Genomic DNA, 16,034 nt, shown 5'->3' with positions numbered 1-16,034 from the left:
GTCCAAACTAATGCCATGTATAACAGTCATTGTGTTAAATCAATTATAATGCTCAACAGAGCAATTACCTGATTTAAAAATATTCAAGGCTTTTATTTTGAAATTTTCAGTATGCTTAATTTTAAAGTTCCAAACTAATCCCATGTGTAACAGTTACTGAGTTAAATCAGTTATATACAGCCCATAGCAGCAAGTAGTTCTAAAGGCCAGTTCAGTCCTGATCTGTTTCAACTGAGTATTCCACTATAGATAGAACTACAGTGATGCGTATTTGTAGTCCTAATCAGCAGCCAATAGCCTCTTGAGTTCCGTTGCTATGGTAAATAAGTTTCTCACCAAGGTGTGAACTGTTAGTGACAGAGCCTCAGACAGCCTAGAAAATCCTGTCGCATGACTTTGCTCTGAAGCACCGTGACAGAAAACCGTACGGTCTAGATAAATTTCGAAAACATTTTACCGGAGCAGACAGGCATATCAATGTCAGGACCGATTTTGATACCAATCGTGCGATATTTGTGGGCGTGATGGCGATTTCAAAATTATTTTGGGGTGAAAAATTGTCTTCATTTCTCACTCTAGCAGAGGGGCACTCAGGAAGATTCACACTCTAATTTTAGGAAAAATGAGAAACTTTGGGTTGCTTAGAGACAAATTGTGGACAAACCGTAACTGGTATCGACGAGCCGTCTTCACTTTCGAAGAGATCACAGACGTATCTACAAAATGAAATTTGAATGGCATTTCTACGTGAATTCGTGACGACACAGAGAATCCTCAAAAATAGAGTATTTCTAGGATTTTTCCCATTGACTTATAATGGGGTTTTTTTCATAGTTTTTTGAGAATTATGTCGCCATGTTAACCCCGAATCCCACCAAAAGTAACAGCTCCAATGGCGTGAATTTTCTGCATGTTTTGATACCTCATTTGTAGGTGTGCACCCAGCGGTATGAGCCGCATTAACGGTTACGGATGAAAAATAAAGAATTGGGAGAATAGCAATAGGTTCCTGCCATTGCTTTGCATGGCAGGCCCCAATGATGTAAATCTCAAGTAAAATTTTTTTACACAATATTACCAATTGTTGAAATGATTAAAATAGTATTTATTATTAGAAATATCTCAATAATGATAACAGTCTGAGTCATTTAGGAAAAGGTAGCCACCAATAAGTCTTTACTCTTATTCTTCATTAAATTCAATGCCACCTTGTACAGTGCTGCTCCTTTTATTGCATATTAAAGGAATTTATAGAAAAAAATATTTCGGTTTCCATCGTACCATTTCTATTTTTAATTAATATTTTAATAAACGTTCAAATATATTAGAAAAACACCAAGGCTTTCACAGGATATTCTTATTTAATAAGCCAGGTCTTCTTATGCGACACAGCTGGGGCTCAAACAGGGCTAAGTAGTGCAGGGTCACATACCATTCAGCTGTTTTGATCACTAGTAATGTGTGTGTGTGTGTGTGGGGGGGGGGAGGTGAGCGAGTGGGTTGTACTTTTTTCCTGTTTTGTAACGTTTGATCCTGCTAAGCCCCGCCCCCTGAAGATAACGCATGTTTCTTCAGCCCAGCGGGGAACCCAGACGCAATCAGCTGCGGCGTGGGGATCCCCGCAAAGGATCGGGAGATAAGAATGGTTTGAGTTCTGCTGAATGGGAGACGGAGGGAGAATGGTGGACCTGTCCTCGGAGTGGAACATCTCTTTCGCAGGCTGTGGATTTAGGAGCATCTACTACGTCGGAGCTTTGAGCTGCATCCTGGAGTGGGTCCCTCAGCTGCTGCACGGAGCCTCTAAGTTCGGGGGGGCCTCCTCCGGTTGTCTGGTGGCAGCAGCCCTGGCTGTGGGGATTCCCATTGGTGAGTCCTCCATAGAGCCACGCTGCTCAATATCTCTCAAACACATAGAAGTATGAATAGGATCATCATATATTCATTAGAAATTGACTTTTTTTTTTTTTTTTCAAATAATCCAACTATGGTGTATCAGAAAGTTTCACATGATGCCATCATTCAGATCTAAAGTAAAGACTTTCTGATATTTTTCCAGTTCTGCATTATCTTAAATCAAGTGTTCTTCATGCTGTATGCGGCTCTGAGCCCACGGGGAAATGTGAGGGCAAATTCCATAGTTCACATCATATTCAGAGATAACGGAAGTGAATCAAAGCAAAACACAGCATTCACAACAGTAGGTCAAGTGAACCCAACAGTAGGTCAGAGGGTTGGTTAAAGATTCATCATGTCACAAAAAGATTTTGAAAACAAGACTGTAAAAAAGTCAGGGGGGTTTTGTGTTATTTTTTTACATATTTGTTAAAACTGTCACCATGTCATTACTGCATAATATCAGACAGATAATCTGTGAAAATGTCCAGCTCCTACAGCTTCTCCCTACTAATGCACCTCTCCGGTCAGAAACAACCAATTAGAGCCAGGAGGAGGGTCTTGTCGCTGTCAATCAACCTCTTCTTGGCGCTGCTAAATGCCCTAATGGCAGAGAATCAACTTGTCATTACAGGAAAACCGTTTATCCATATATCATTGGTGGACATGCTGACTAACATTAGCATTTATGACGGGCTATGTTGTGGTGAACCAGCTGCAGTGTGGTAGAGAAAGAGTGATTGACAGCGCTAAGACCCTCCCCTGGCTCTCATTGGTTGTTTCTGATTAGATCTGGGAGGAGGCAGAGTAAGGTGATTTTTTTTTTTGTTCCCCCCACACATCATCTGTCTCATGTTATCCCAGTTTTAAAAAATATATATTTTTAAAAACAATCTATTACAGTTACAGTACAGACCAAAAGTTTGGACACAACTGTGTGTCCAAACTTTTGGTCTGTACTGTACATGCCTCATTTTTACTGTAATTTATGAAGTCTCAACCTCTCTCCCTCCTCAGAACAGCTGTGTTTCAGCATTTTAAACCTGGCAAAGGAGGCCAGAAAACACACTCTGGGAGTTTTCCACCCGACCTTCAGGATGCTGCAGACGGTGCGGCACTCTTTGCTGGAGAAGCTCCCGCAGGATGCCCACCTGCGGGCATCAGGGAGGCTCTGCGTGTCCCTCACCAGACTGGCGGACGGACAAAATGTGCTGGTGTCGAAGTTTGACACTAGAGAGGAGCTCATTCAGGTTAGAACTGAGGATCACGTCGTTGTATGAGGGGCGGCAAAACAAGAGTAGATTACTCACGAAGTAGTGCAAAAATAGAAATGTAGTTTTAGGCAGCTGCAGTGATTGTGCTTCTCCACACAGGTACTCATGTGCAGCTGCTTTTTCCCCGTCTACTGTGGCTTTAAACCACCGTCATACCACGGAGTGGTGAGTTTGTTCCCTCTGGATGGTTTTCACATGTGGGATAAACTCAAGTTAGCTTAACTCAGCAGCCACAGTGTTTCAAGTCAAAAAACATTTCATAAACAAATCGGCAACAAAGATGAGAAATTCAACTTGGAAAATTAATTTGGAAACAAACAAAAAGAAAAACAGTTTAAGCACGAGCATTTACAGAATTTTAAAGTTAGGATACAAAAACAGGGATATATTGATGAAAATTGACTTGTAAATTAGTTTTGTCTTATCCAGAGTGTATCAAGATACTTCCACTAGCAACTAGACAAAAAAAAACAACTTAAGATTTTGTATTTATGCAGTGTGTGGTTATTACCATCTAGCAATAACAATATTAACTTTATACACTAACATTAACACAACTATTCATCCCTCCAAATCCATGAATTCAGGGATTTTCTAATCAACAACAGATGTGGCAACAGATGTGTAAAATCAAGCACTTAGGCACCGGACTTCAACAAAACCTGGAAGGGCTTTTTGCACCTGGTCGTCTAGATTCACAGTTACCTCTGCTTCCTCAGTACTATATGGATGGAGCTCTGAGCAACAACATGCCCCTGTTTGAGCACAGAAACACCATCACCATGGCCCCCTTCTCGGGCGAGAACGACATCTGCCCCAGGGAGGGGACCTTCAACTTTTTCGAGGTCCACTACGGCAACGTGAGCATTCAAGTTAACACCGGCAACGTCTACCGTGTGTGTACCTCGTTCCTCCCTCCAACTCTGGAGGTGAGTGGAAATGGAGAAATGTGATTTTTAGGTCCGGTCCAGACGTAGGCGGACATCTGGGAAAAGCGAATACTTTTTTATGCGCTTTGGTCTTTCGTCCACATGAAAACTCAGCTTGACGTCACTAAAAACGATTATTTATAAAAAACTGAAACAATTGTTGAGAAAATTCCATGGGGAAACGGAGATTTACATTCCCATGCATTGCAGATTGCAACAAATAATTTTCCCACGTATTTCCTTTGACATGATTCCCAATCAACATCATCTTGTATTTTATTAACTTTATATTCTAATATGCAATTTTTGTAAAGCGGTTCAACCTTTACATCAGTTCCATGCAAATAAACCTCCTAGCGTCATGTTCTATTCCCAACAGGATTCTGATTGGCCGACATACTGTAGGTTTTAGCTCTGCGCTACGCTGCCCCCTGTGGGTTTGGCATGTTTAAAACAACACTCAGGGTTAATATGTTTGCATTCATCATGTGGATAAAAAACCTTTCTGAAACCGATTCAGTGTTGTACGATATTGTTTTTGTAAACAATGTGGTGGGAATATTTGTTTTTATAGAGACCCGGCTACATGTGCAAATCTGAGTATTCTGTTTCTTAATCCTGATTTTATTCTTGATGTTTAACAATGAACAGACCAGGTGGAACAGAGAAAACCTCCAGTTCTTCTTTGTGTTTTTGTGCCAATCAGAAGTTAGGTGAGATCTGCCACAATGGCTACATGGACGCTCTTCGTTTCTTGAAAGAAAGGGGTGAGCATTCCCACTTCCATCCTCACTCACAGCAGGTCTTTAAAACTTTTATTTTATTGCCGTCTGCAAAGTTAGGCCTAAGTACATTGCCAGTCAAGAATGTATGACTTCAGATCTGCTCGGTGCGAAGCACATCCCTCGGAGTTTATTGCTGGGGAAAGGCTGGACCACACCTGCTTGTCGTGAGCGTGGAAAAGAGCGGGCTAATGCAGAAGAGGCCAGGCTGAGCAAGATGAGGCTGCGCAAAGGAGGAAACCGTCAGCAGGAGGAGCAGACACAGCTTAGCCACAAAGTCACCCACAGCCTCCCCGCCAGCATCCAGGAAGGTCAGAGTGGAAACAAACACTATAGGTCCTGACAGCAGTAGGGATGCAAGTTATCGATTAATCGGTTTGTCTAAAGTTTATTGCTCCTATCGATCGACTAACAATTAATTGATAAGTGGCCACAAAAACTCCAGTTTTTTCTTGCATCAATAAGGCCGGCCGTCTTTCCATAACATGAAGGGCAACATTTTTCATTTGCCTCATTTAAAAAAGAAGCACATCATTCCATCTATTAAAATTTGTTTGTGTGTGTGTCAGCTGTGTTAAGTACTGACTGAGTAAAAGAAAAATTGTGGTTTCCTCACATTATTAAACTTACACAGTCCTCAAACTCAACCGTGCTTATTGCCATCATGTCTTTTTATATCATGGGACATTTTTTCTGTGTTCGGCCCGCCGGTTTCATAGCAAATCAGTAGTTTTTGGTTGAGAAGTCGACACTACTCCATCGTGTAGCTCGGCTGAAGGAGCGCTATTAAGTTAAGGACCTCGTCAATTTCATTTACTTCAAAACCGAACCGCGTAAAGTGGATCTTGTAGTATCGCCGCTATAACTGGCTCCGCTTGAGGACGATCAGCAGCGCCCTCTGCTGGATGGCGGCCAAACCACAACACTAAAAGACGGTCTAACCCGACGTTATTAGTTAATCATTGGCGCTAATTTTAATCTAATAAACCGCTAATCAACATTTAATCATAAATCGATTAATTGTTTGTATCCGTAGCTTGCAAGGCTAAAATAGAGTTAGATTTAGTATCTTTTTAAATACAAACTACTACTCTGAGCAGCATGAGGTCACAGACTGAAACAAAATGAAGATAATATATTTCAAATGTCTTCTGACGCAGACCATAAAGTTTGTGTTTTGATTGTGTTTCCACATGTTAGTGCTGCGTGAGGCGTGCCAGCATAATCGCGACCCAAGCAGCTGGTGGTCTCGGTTTACTGACTTCCTCCCAATAAAACTCATCATTTACATGCTGACTCTGCCCCTCCGGCCTATCCAGCTCGGCCTCTCGCTTGCCAAAGGTAAAGTAGATTTGAGTTTGTTTGTTTTTTTTTTTAAAAAAAGGAATGGAAAAGAGTAAAGTAAAACCGGGACGCCTATTATGTTTCATATGTGGCATAATGTACATGGAGAATCTGGAGCGATAACCCCAAAAAGATTTGTCTCAAAGATTTAAGGTATTTCAAAGCATGAACTTGGCAGATTGCTCATCTCTCTTTTTCTTTTAACTCATTATTAGAACAGGTCCTTTGGCTCGGACCGCGCCGACCGCACAGAGGGAGACACAAAGTCTGAACCCAGACTACTTTTAGTCCAGTTGTTCATTTGGTCCTTTGTTGGTTTTTGTACCAGGACAGGATTCTCTAGAAAATGTCCAAGATGATGTTGGACACAGAAAGCATGTAAAAAATGGGAACGTGTCCATTTACAGAAGTATGTGTAAACTATTTTATTTAACTTCATAATTTCTAATGCTCTTATCAAATAAAGGTCATATTTTCTTGAACCCCCGTTTTTACTTGAATTTATCTATAAAATTCACATAAAGAGAAAGCTGTAAAACACTAGACTTGATTCGTTATTGAAAATAGCAAATGTGTTTTTGTTTTTTTTAATACGTGATAGTTCTCTTTTTGACAGTGCAGAGAACCCTGGTGCCTGTTGTGGATTATCTCTAAAACATAACACCAATTTATGGGAGGGCTTGCTTTTTTAAATTAACTTGGGCATTGGTTGACATTTACAGTAAATTCCCAAACTCATACAAACAGAGAGAGTTGCGTAAAAAGTAGAAATATGGCATTTAAGCAAATGCTGTTAGGTTAAATCAATCACATAGGATTGATTTTAATCCCATGTGATTGACCTTATGGGATTGTGCAGAAATCCCATAACGTGAGTGATGACTCAGTAGAATAGCATTTTAATCAAGAAATGTTTCATTAAAATCCAATTACAGTTAATAAACATTTAATAAACATACCATAATCCAAAGCATCTAAAGTAAAAACAAACAAAAAAGAAAAGATTAATGAAAACCATTATAGGTTGTGTAACTTTGAAAGGCTAGTCAGCCATCCAGCTGTAGGACCGATGACATTAATATGTGGTTTCAACGAGTCGTTACTGTGCATCGTATCAGTTCATAGCACCTTGAGTGTAGCAGTAATCCTGGTTCGATCCTTCCCTCCAGAGAAGTCGAGCTTAAAGATAACCTGGAAACAGTAGATTATAATGTTGACTCCAACTGCAGCACAGTGCAGTCCTCAACAACACAGCGATTAAAAACAAAGGCTTAAATACACAAATGTCTACAAGTTATGCCAGTTATGTCCCTGATTTACACATGTAAAATGGCTCATGAATATAAAAAAAACACAACAAAAATAAAATGTGCAGAAAAAACAACATTCTGCAGTTTCAGTTAAATCCTAAAAGTGTTTATACTCCACTTTGCTAAAAAAAGAAAAGAAAAAAGGGAATATCTAAAACCTAACCGACTGCGGTTTGGAGACCGAGTTAGCTAATGTCTCTGACGAAGACTTTTCTCGTCTTCCTCACACGCTGCCGGCGTTTGGTCCGCTGCCGATGTTGGGAATCTCATCGGCAAACGACTGGGTCATCCACTGTCCGTCTGGGAGCTGACCCTCTGATTGGGATGTGGTCGCCTCCTGTGCTCCTTCTGAGGACGGGCCACAAACGGACAGATGTAGACGGAGGATTATTGAATGCATTACGCCAGCGGCGTCAAAAGCATGGCCCTTGAAATGATTTTCAACTTACTTTCAATTTAAGACATTTTAAGGCCTATTAAAGACATTATGAATGGAATTTAAGACCTATATCTCCACAGAAATGTATAAAATTTGTCGAGATGCAATAAATTTGCATCTATGACTCAAAAAAGCTAGCGAGCTAGATAGTTAGTGTATTTTATCAGCTAGTTAGCAGTAGCCTCAATCGTTTTGAGTCACAGAACACAATGAAAATGCCTGAGTGCAACTCAAACTTTTACCTGACAGAAAAGTCCCAGAAAACATAGAATTAGATTAGATAGTTCTGTCACGGCAAAATTTAAGATCTGTGATTAACTTATTTAAGGCCAACTTACTTTTTAAAAAATGAACACAAGACATTTTAAGGCCTTAATTTTAGGAGTTTGACTTTGAGACGTTTTAAGGAGTCTTAAATTCCTTAATTTAACCTTGTTCTCAAGCTGTTTTTTCATGGCTTGAGAAAACAGCCTGAGTGGGAGCCCCAAATTAAGTATAGATAAATGATTTAAGATGTCACCTTAGTGGCTCATGTTTCAAATAAATCCCATTATTATATCCTGTTAGGATTCGTTTCAGGTTTAGCCATCTGCTGGTAGTTACCTGAGTTCGCGGTAGACGAGAGCGTACAGTGACCGTTGGTCTGGCTATTGGCCTGGCCTTCTTCAGCTCCTCTCTCCACATACACGCCGCCGTAGGCGTCCTCATACCCCGGGTCATACTGCTCCTCCTTTATTGCTAACCTCTTCGCATCCTCTGTTGGCGTTCGGGGGGGGGAAATCAACAAGACGCTGAATGAAACTCAAATCAAACCGACTATCTTGCTGTAATATTAATGTGTAAAAGGGTTTAAATCATTTACTCTAGCGTATCTAGCTGACATATGCATATTGATAGCGAAGCCTACCCTTAGCTAACTGAAGATTGAATGTGTAGTTGACTTCCTCGATCTCGGCAGCTTTCCGGATGCCCTTCAGCTGATCCCGGAGCTCCCGCAGTTTGATGTAGAAGTGAACCTTGTCCTGAGCACGAGGAAACTGGGCACAGCGGGCGCTGGAGGAAGGCATCAGGTACAAGGCCTGGAGGGGCAACCAATCAATGGAGAAGAATCTCTGTAGTTTATAAATGCTAAGCTGCCTATAGAAGTGTTTCAATTGGCAACAGGTGATCTTTGTTTACTACTGAGACGGATCTGATGATGAGGCGTCATTTACCTTTTCAGCACATTATTAGCAGTTTGAAATAATAGCTTTTGTCTGGGAAGTACGTGAGAACAAAACCGTATTAGACAGTTTAGGTTGGGATATTAAAAAAATATTCATGTTGCAAAAAAAAATATAGCTTTTAAAAGTCTGACAAATGTTACCAACTGGCTGTGGTGATTGTTTTAATCGCTGAACATTTTTATAACACTGGTGTGATTCATTTTAGATTTTTTTTCTTCTGACCAAAAAGTAAACAAAGGTCCTCTATGTTAAGTTTGGAGTTGCCTATTAAATTTTTTTTTTCAAACCAGCTGATAGCACTGTAAGCCACACTACACACTGCCATGCAACGTTTTTTTCTTTTTTTTACTTTTCCACATTTTATAATGTTACCAAGATGGCGTCTTGTTGCATCTTGGTAACATGTGTTGCACACAAAACATTCCCGCCAAAACAACTCAAGACATTTCTTGAGTTTCAAAAAGTTGAAAATGTTTTGTGGTTTTTGTCCTCCAAAATTTCTGAGATTAATCTAAAAATTTCATAGTGTTTTTTTTTTTGTTTGTTTGTTTTTTACAGCAAATTTTCAACTCTTCAAGCTCAAAAAATATCCTGGCATTTTTTCTGGAAAATTTCTGAAATTAATCAAAAAAAATTTTGGCAGATATTTACTCCTGCCGTTGAATGTTACAAACGCAATCCTGAGCGAATTTTCTTTGTATTTCATGTGATCTCCAACACAAAGCCGTGTACGACTGTGGAATAAAAGGAAAATGAAATATTTTGTTTTGCCAACAAAAATCCGTGGCGTGCATTGTGTTCAGCCTCCTTGCTTCTGATACGCGAAAACTGCAACGTGCGACAAACCCCCTCGTCCCCCCCGACACCACTCAACAAATGTACAGAAATAGTCTATTGAAGTTTGTGAATACCACTGCTGAATGCTCAGGTGTTGTTGTTCCTCTGGAGCTTCAGCGCGTTTGTCATTTTTTTTAAATTTGATGTATTACAGTGACGTAAATGTAAAGGCAGATTTCTGCTCTCACCACGTCACATTCTGGGATCTTGTGCGGCTGCAAACCAAATTCCAGCTTTTGCGGTTTCTTGCCAAACAATTCCCTGCAGAACATTTCATAGATACCTGGGAAGAAAAAAAATGCGATGTTACTTTGTATCAAATCAGTGTTACTCTGAACATCACTGAATAGATGGTGGTGGTGGTCGGGGGGGGGGGGAGCGTACATTTTCCATTGAACACAGCAATGAGCGGTTTGTACTTCTTCAACTTCTCCACGAGAATTTTCCCTCCTTCTCGCAATTCTTTACTGATGGGGGAGAAAAATAACATAGAATGCAGCATTTTACCAAAATCTGAAGTGGAGATCTTAAGATTTTTCTTTCTTGTTTTATTATTCACCAGTTCACATGGCTACCTGGAGAGGTCTTTGCTCCCCGGTGTTGCCCTGGATACCATATTGGTGAAGCCCATTTTGTATTTGACCGGCAGCGTTGTGTCGTGCATGTGGTTGAGTTGCTCCTCGGTAAATCCAGACAGAAACAGGCATTTCCCTGGGAAAAGCCAATCCGTGTTTAGAACATAAACAAATGTTAGTGGCTCCCTAAAAACAACCAAAGGTGGGAGTAGATTTCATCCAGTCCCAAACAGAACCCATTTCCAAATTCATATATTTCACTAATCTTCAGAAATTCCTATAAAAAAAAAATAAACATAAAATTCCTATAAGAATTAAGATCATGAATGCAACACTTGATGATGTAGTAAACCCACCAACGCAAACAACTGTGTTGTTTCTCAAGTAGTGATCGTAGCAGGCTTGGATTAACGCTGAATTGACACAAAAAACAAACAAACTTAGAATCAACCTCGCTTACGCCGACAGATACTTACAACATCAAAACCATCATGTCTGAAATGTGCAGCTTACGACTAATTTGGCCTCATTTCCGAAACTTTTCAATGCAAAACCTCATACTGCAGCTGTTTCTAAGCAATAACCGAGGCTGATAACCGTTTGGCTGTTATTTCCTGGCGCCCTGACTCTTAAATTTTGATCTAAATTACAAATTTTGTTAATAGTTCAACTAAAACGGCCACTGTTTTCCCTAGCCTTACAAACGGAAGCCCACGAAGAACTAGAAAGTATGGGAAATGCCTAAAAAGATCAATGTGAAAATGTCTTTAACCCTTCTCAGCCAAACGATCCTGCCAAATTTGCAGTACCATAATTTCGCAACATTTGCGCTATGAAAAATTTCAACCAATATTTCAGCCAAATATTGGGTGAAATTTCCAGCCAATATAAGGTTATTACAGTAATTCCATCCCCGCCGTAGCAGAGCTGTAGCGTAGGGAGTGAAATTAATCTGAGGGGCGCTCTTTTAATAGACGGCAAATTGCAAAAATAACTCGCTACATATTGAAAGTTCCAGTTCTTATGGATAAATGGGCAAATACATTTACTCAGAGGACATCTAAAGAACTTTGTACAATTAAGTACAATTAAAGTAAGCAAATATATCCAGGCGGAGATTCAAAACTTAAGATTTAAAGGGTTAAACTGCACAACATCATGTGTATTCAATCTATGGTGGCACTACAGGCACATTGTTACTACTTTGACACAAATGAAAAATAACCGTCGCATCAGAACTCACAAAAATGATTTCCAGGTCCTGGAAACCACCGGCCAATAAAAGCTGCCATCAGTCCTGGGTTTATACCAATCTGCAAATAAAACAAGATGCCACTACGGTTACCAAAACCCTGAAGTCCCTCCAAACACAGCCTCTCCAACATGGAGAATCAGGTAAAAACTGGACCTTACAATGACATAGTCCAGGTTGTAATCCAGCAGGTCGGGCAATGTCTTCTTCATGACTTCCTCCTCCGTCATCCCTTTGAAGCGGTCCACTTTCCTCTTCACCTTCTTGAAGCTCTCATCGATCTTCTCCTGCTTGCCCTCACCCTGAGCCTCAGCGGCCTTCTTGGGTTTTGGACCTGGTTTAGCTTTTGGTGCATTTGGGTCTTTCGGTGGTTTTGGTGCTTTCGGGACCTTTGGGGCTTTTGGTGCTTTGGGGATTTTGGGGGGCTTTGGCGCGCCTGGTTCCTTGGGTTGAGCTGGTCTACCTCTTTTTTTAGTTGGAGCTAGAAGAAAAAAGGTTGTACAACAAAAATTATCTTTTAGAACTTTATGATTGATGGTTGTTGTTGCCTCAGACTGTGATAACGCACTGGTGTTACAACATCTCCAGATAGACTTAATTCCTTTAATATTAGATTCCTATGTTTCATTTTAAAGGTGCAGTATTATATAAAATCAACTTTTTTGAGCTTCCCATCATGTTATAATGTTACTCCCTCATCAAAAGCAAACCTGGAGTGTTGCTTTGACTCTTTTATGCATGTCTGAGAAATCTCTTAATCTCCATGGGAACAACATAGCTGTACAAAACACCTGGGTGGACCTAGCTCCGCCTTCGAGGACAAAGCTCCTCCTCTGAGCTGTAGTTTCCAAGCTTCTGCCTCACAGAGCAGCTCTCCCCCACTCAGCTCCTTCAGACTAGCCAGCAGCAATTAGCAAACATTAGCACCTGCTGAGCTTATTATAGGAGCTACTGCTCAGTAAAAACGTGAAAGGGTTAATAGCGGAGCCATGTTGTGGTGACTTCTTGAAGGCGGAGTTTCAGAAAGAGCAGGAGTTTTTAAAGAGATAGAGGCCCAATTTCCAGGCGATAAATTACAATGTCAAAGTTCTTTCAAGTCGTGTTCGATAACAACTGAAGTTAACACTATGTGCCCGGAAAATACAAAATACTGCCCCTTTAAACAACAATGCATTTTCACACAGATTCAAAGAGCAGGAATTGGCATGAATGTGAACATTCAGAACAAGACTCTCTAAACCGCGCATGTTTTGTTATTATTTAAAAATCTTCCCAGTACGTTTAGTCAGGTCAGCAGGTTCCGTCTGCTCCATGGTGGGCTCTGGGTTGGCCATGTGGGCCCTGGCCGCCTCCGCAGTCGGGTTCTCGGGGTAGTGGAACTGATGTTGAGGGTTGAAGTTGGCGTACTGAGCCTGGAGAGCTTGAAACTGCTGGGCGGACCGAACCCTGTGGTAGAACAATATCAATGAAACATGAAATTATAAGATTGTAAGGATAAGGCCCCCGGGGTGTTCTGTGGAATAAAAGAGACCTTAATATTGTTAATCCAATCACTGCCTTTTTAAAAAAAAAATGTTATTAAAAATTTATTTAAAATAAAAAATCTGATCATAAGATAATGCGCTTAAATACCAAATGCAGTTATTACTGTCAATATCAAGCATTTTAATATAATAATCAGCATAAACTAATATTATGAAGGCAATAAGTCTTGTAGGAATACATTCAAAATTCTGCAGTCCTCTAAGATTTATTATTCATAAGCACAAAGTCAGGTACCACCTTTCTGAAACAATTTTTAATAAAAACATAGCATTTAATTATTTTTGCAAATATAACTCACAGTACAGTGAATGGAGCTATTTAAAAGAAATTGCCAAGTGAATAAAACGGGCAAATTTTCGGCTTTATCAGCCATGACCAATAAGTGCAGCCGATTTTTAGTTCAGTGAACGGACCATACTGCCAGCAACGCCCTTTGGTGTGAACGTTTTAACTGAGGAAAGAAGACTTTTGACAATCTGTTGGGCCTCCAGTCATGAAGGACTGAACTACACGTAACAAAAAACTATAAATCCCAGAATGCACTGCATTAGCCCACTTTCATTTCCAGATGGACGAGGAGGTTCTAGACTTTTGTAGTTGTCCGTCATTTTGACTGAAGGGGTCGAAAAAGTCCCGTCATAATCTATTTCTTGTGGTCAGTTTTTAAAATGATGACACTCAATTGTATGTAAATTTCATTCGGTTTAATTATGCGGAGGCAGAAACATAGTAACATGTCAGTGTTTATAGCTAAAGCAGCGGCTGACATATTTCCTAACTAAAGTATTTGCTAGTGCGTTGGTTGGCTCAGCTGGTGGAGATTGTGCACCAATCGCAGAGATAGTCCTGAGTCCGATTCTCGGTCCCGGCAACTTCCTGTACGTCTTCCTCTTCTTTTTCTCTTCTCTCTCGTCATTTCTGTCTACTTACTGTTCAATAAATGCCACTAATGCCGTAAAATGTCGTAGAGAAATAAAACCAAAACACATTTTCTAGCAGTCAAGAAATTGTTTGTACACGTTTGTCTTAAGAAAAAAAAAATAAAAAATTCCAGGTTCTTTATTTTCCTGGTATTGATCGACATTATATTACAACTCATATTACTATTAATCATCATTCATGGTCAGCGTCCTATGGAATGATGATGACAGTGGTAAGACAAAGGCAAAAGGGTGAATAAGTGCACATGTAAGCATGTCACAATAACAAATACGATCAATTGTCCCAGAAGTTATTGCGATAAACGATAACATCGTTGTTTCGATACGATTTTCATATGCTTTACCGATAATGGCTTAATAATGCAAGAACACTTTCTCAAAGATCAATAGACTTTCAATTCTAATGAACATTTAAACACTGGAACTGGAAGACATTTTAAATATCCAAAGTAAATAAACAAAACAACAAATAAAACGAACTATGAAGTCTCTGTAAACAAAATGATCTTTCAAACCGAGATAGTTGAGACCAGAAAGCATCAGATTGAAGACTTTTGTCATTCAGAATTTGATTAAAAAGAGAGAGAAAAGAGAAAAACGATAAATCAAGCAAATTAAAATGATGGAGTCTCTTTAAATTTATCATGCGATTCATTTTTTTTTAAGTGACAGGCCTATGCACATGCTTTCATTTCCATTGAGAGGCTTTGTACACACACACACACACACACACACACACACACACGGATTACTTCCTGGCTACACTGGTGAGGAGGAAGACTCACCACTGATGAAGATACTCCGGGGAGACAACAGGCAGTGATCCATTCAGCTTTTCCTCCATCTTTAGGCTCTTTTTCACTTTATCAAATAAATCAACATGCATATTGAGGAAACATAGCCGCTGGCTGAACAGGTTGCTTAGCACACAAATGTAGGACAGGGTATGAAAGTGAATGCATGTGCTAGCTTTACATCATCCAACAAGGAAAATTAAAGACAAACATTAACATCAAGCAAACTATGGCGATGGACCATTACAGTACAGTCAACCAGGAGTAGTTTCCTTGACAACAAAGGGATGCAGCTGTTTTCCCCTCCAAAGACACAGCCAACACAATAACTAATGAAATGGAAGACGGTTCCAGCTTAGCTTTTATTACGTAGGTTTGGAGCATATTATTAGCAATTAATTAAATAAGCTTCATATTAGTCCATGTTTCATATTCAGTGTAATGGCATGTACCCCAACTGTTTATTAATGTTTACCAACAGTGCCACAAACACAGCTAATGCTAGCCGATAGCTAGCTGGTCCATTAACCTAGCCGCCGCGCTCCACTGAGAGAAACCCGAAAGAAACTCTAAACATTCAGTTTCTTGTTGCTGTTTAAGGAAGTCAACATACCTTGTGAGAATCAGGTTAAAACTTTTGCTCTCTCTTATGACAATATCAGCTTATAACCCATCAGAGCCACACTTCAATGCACAGTTTCTGGCGGCGCTACAGAAGCAACAAAGACATGACAAGCCAACCGGCCAACTTTGACACGGGAACAGCTCATGTTACACACGGAGGGGTGGATTGGAGACAAAAATGATAAGGACGTTATAATTTTGCGAAGGAAAGTCTTTTGTTTAAATTTTAATTGATTCCGTTTACAAATGTTACGTTTTTTTAATTTCAA

The 16,034-nt window shown here is 40.0% G+C and overlaps 2 protein-coding genes across 6 annotated transcripts; one reads left to right on the top strand and one right to left on the bottom strand.

Annotated features, from left to right (window-relative positions):
• Positions 1 to 1,043: 1,043 nt before the first annotated feature.
• Positions 1,044 to 6,704, top strand: LOC116730918 (patatin-like phospholipase domain-containing protein 2). Of its 3 annotated transcripts, none has more exons than XM_032580493.1 (8): positions 1,044 to 1,866; positions 2,911 to 3,143; positions 3,267 to 3,332; positions 3,887 to 4,039; positions 4,803 to 4,863; positions 4,977 to 5,189; positions 6,079 to 6,219; positions 6,443 to 6,704. In XM_032580493.1, exons 1-8 carry the CDS (start codon positions 1,662 to 1,664, stop codon positions 6,508 to 6,510), a joined length of 1,140 nt encoding a protein of 379 aa, XP_032436384.1. In that variant the 5' UTR covers positions 1,044 to 1,661; the 3' UTR covers positions 6,511 to 6,704. The 3 variants fall into 3 exon arrangements, with proteins under 3 accessions (XP_032436384.1, XP_032436382.1, XP_032436383.1); XM_032580491.1 differs by having other exon boundaries at positions 3,887 to 4,096; XM_032580492.1 differs by having other exon boundaries at positions 3,887 to 4,096; positions 6,438 to 6,704.
• A 394-nt stretch (positions 6,705 to 7,098) lies between these two features.
• tdg.1 (thymine DNA glycosylase, tandem duplicate 1) lies at positions 7,099 to 15,908 on the bottom strand. 3 transcript variants are annotated; one of them, XM_032580454.1, is made up of 12 exons: positions 15,755 to 15,908; positions 15,133 to 15,208; positions 13,141 to 13,307; positions 12,023 to 12,342; positions 11,853 to 11,922; positions 10,610 to 10,745; positions 10,419 to 10,501; positions 10,223 to 10,317; positions 8,879 to 9,050; positions 8,575 to 8,727; positions 7,760 to 7,880; positions 7,099 to 7,413 (listed from the first exon to the last, which is right to left on the bottom strand). In XM_032580454.1, the coding sequence occupies exons 2-12, from the start codon at positions 15,189 to 15,191 to the stop codon at positions 7,311 to 7,313; spliced, it is 1,479 nt and encodes a 492-aa protein (XP_032436345.1). In that variant the 5' UTR covers positions 15,192 to 15,208; positions 15,755 to 15,908; the 3' UTR covers positions 7,099 to 7,310. The 3 variants fall into 3 exon arrangements, with proteins under 3 accessions (XP_032436345.1, XP_032436346.1, XP_032436347.1); XM_032580455.1 differs by having other exon boundaries at positions 7,099 to 7,880; XM_032580456.1 differs by lacking the exon at positions 15,133 to 15,208.
• Between the last annotated feature and the right edge of the window lie 126 nt (positions 15,909 to 16,034).

This window comes from Xiphophorus hellerii, chromosome 13, assembly GCF_003331165.1.
Source record: "Xiphophorus hellerii strain 12219 chromosome 13, Xiphophorus_hellerii-4.1, whole genome shotgun sequence".
Classification (NCBI taxonomy): domain Eukaryota; kingdom Metazoa; phylum Chordata; class Actinopteri; order Cyprinodontiformes; family Poeciliidae; genus Xiphophorus; species Xiphophorus hellerii.
The sequence above is the reverse complement of the archived record's forward strand: the minus strand, read 5'-3'. Positions and strand labels throughout refer to the sequence as shown.

Bases quoted from the DNA above. Each gene is read 5' to 3' on its own strand.
- tdg.1 (XM_032580454.1), bottom strand. From the start codon at position 15,191: ATGGAGGAAAAGCTGAATGGATCACTGCCTGTTGTCTCCCCGGAGTAT. The intron at 10,318-10,418 runs GTACGCTCCCCC...TTTTCTTCCCAG, and splicing joins TGCTGTGTTCAATGGAAAAT to GTATCTATGAAATGTTCTGC. The intron at 9,051-10,222 runs GTGAGAGCAGAA...TTGCCCCTCCAG, and splicing joins AGATCCCAGAATGTGACGTG to GCCTTGTACCTGATGCCTTC.
- LOC116730918 (XM_032580491.1), top strand. From the start codon at position 1,662: ATGGGAGACGGAGGGAGAATGGTGGACCTGTCCTCGGAGTGGAACATC. The intron at 3,333-3,886 runs GTGAGTTTGTTC...CTGCTTCCTCAG, and splicing joins CACCGTCATACCACGGAGTG to TACTATATGGATGGAGCTCT. The intron at 5,190-6,078 runs GTCAGAGTGGAA...TCCACATGTTAG, and splicing joins CCCCGCCAGCATCCAGGAAG to TGCTGCGTGAGGCGTGCCAG.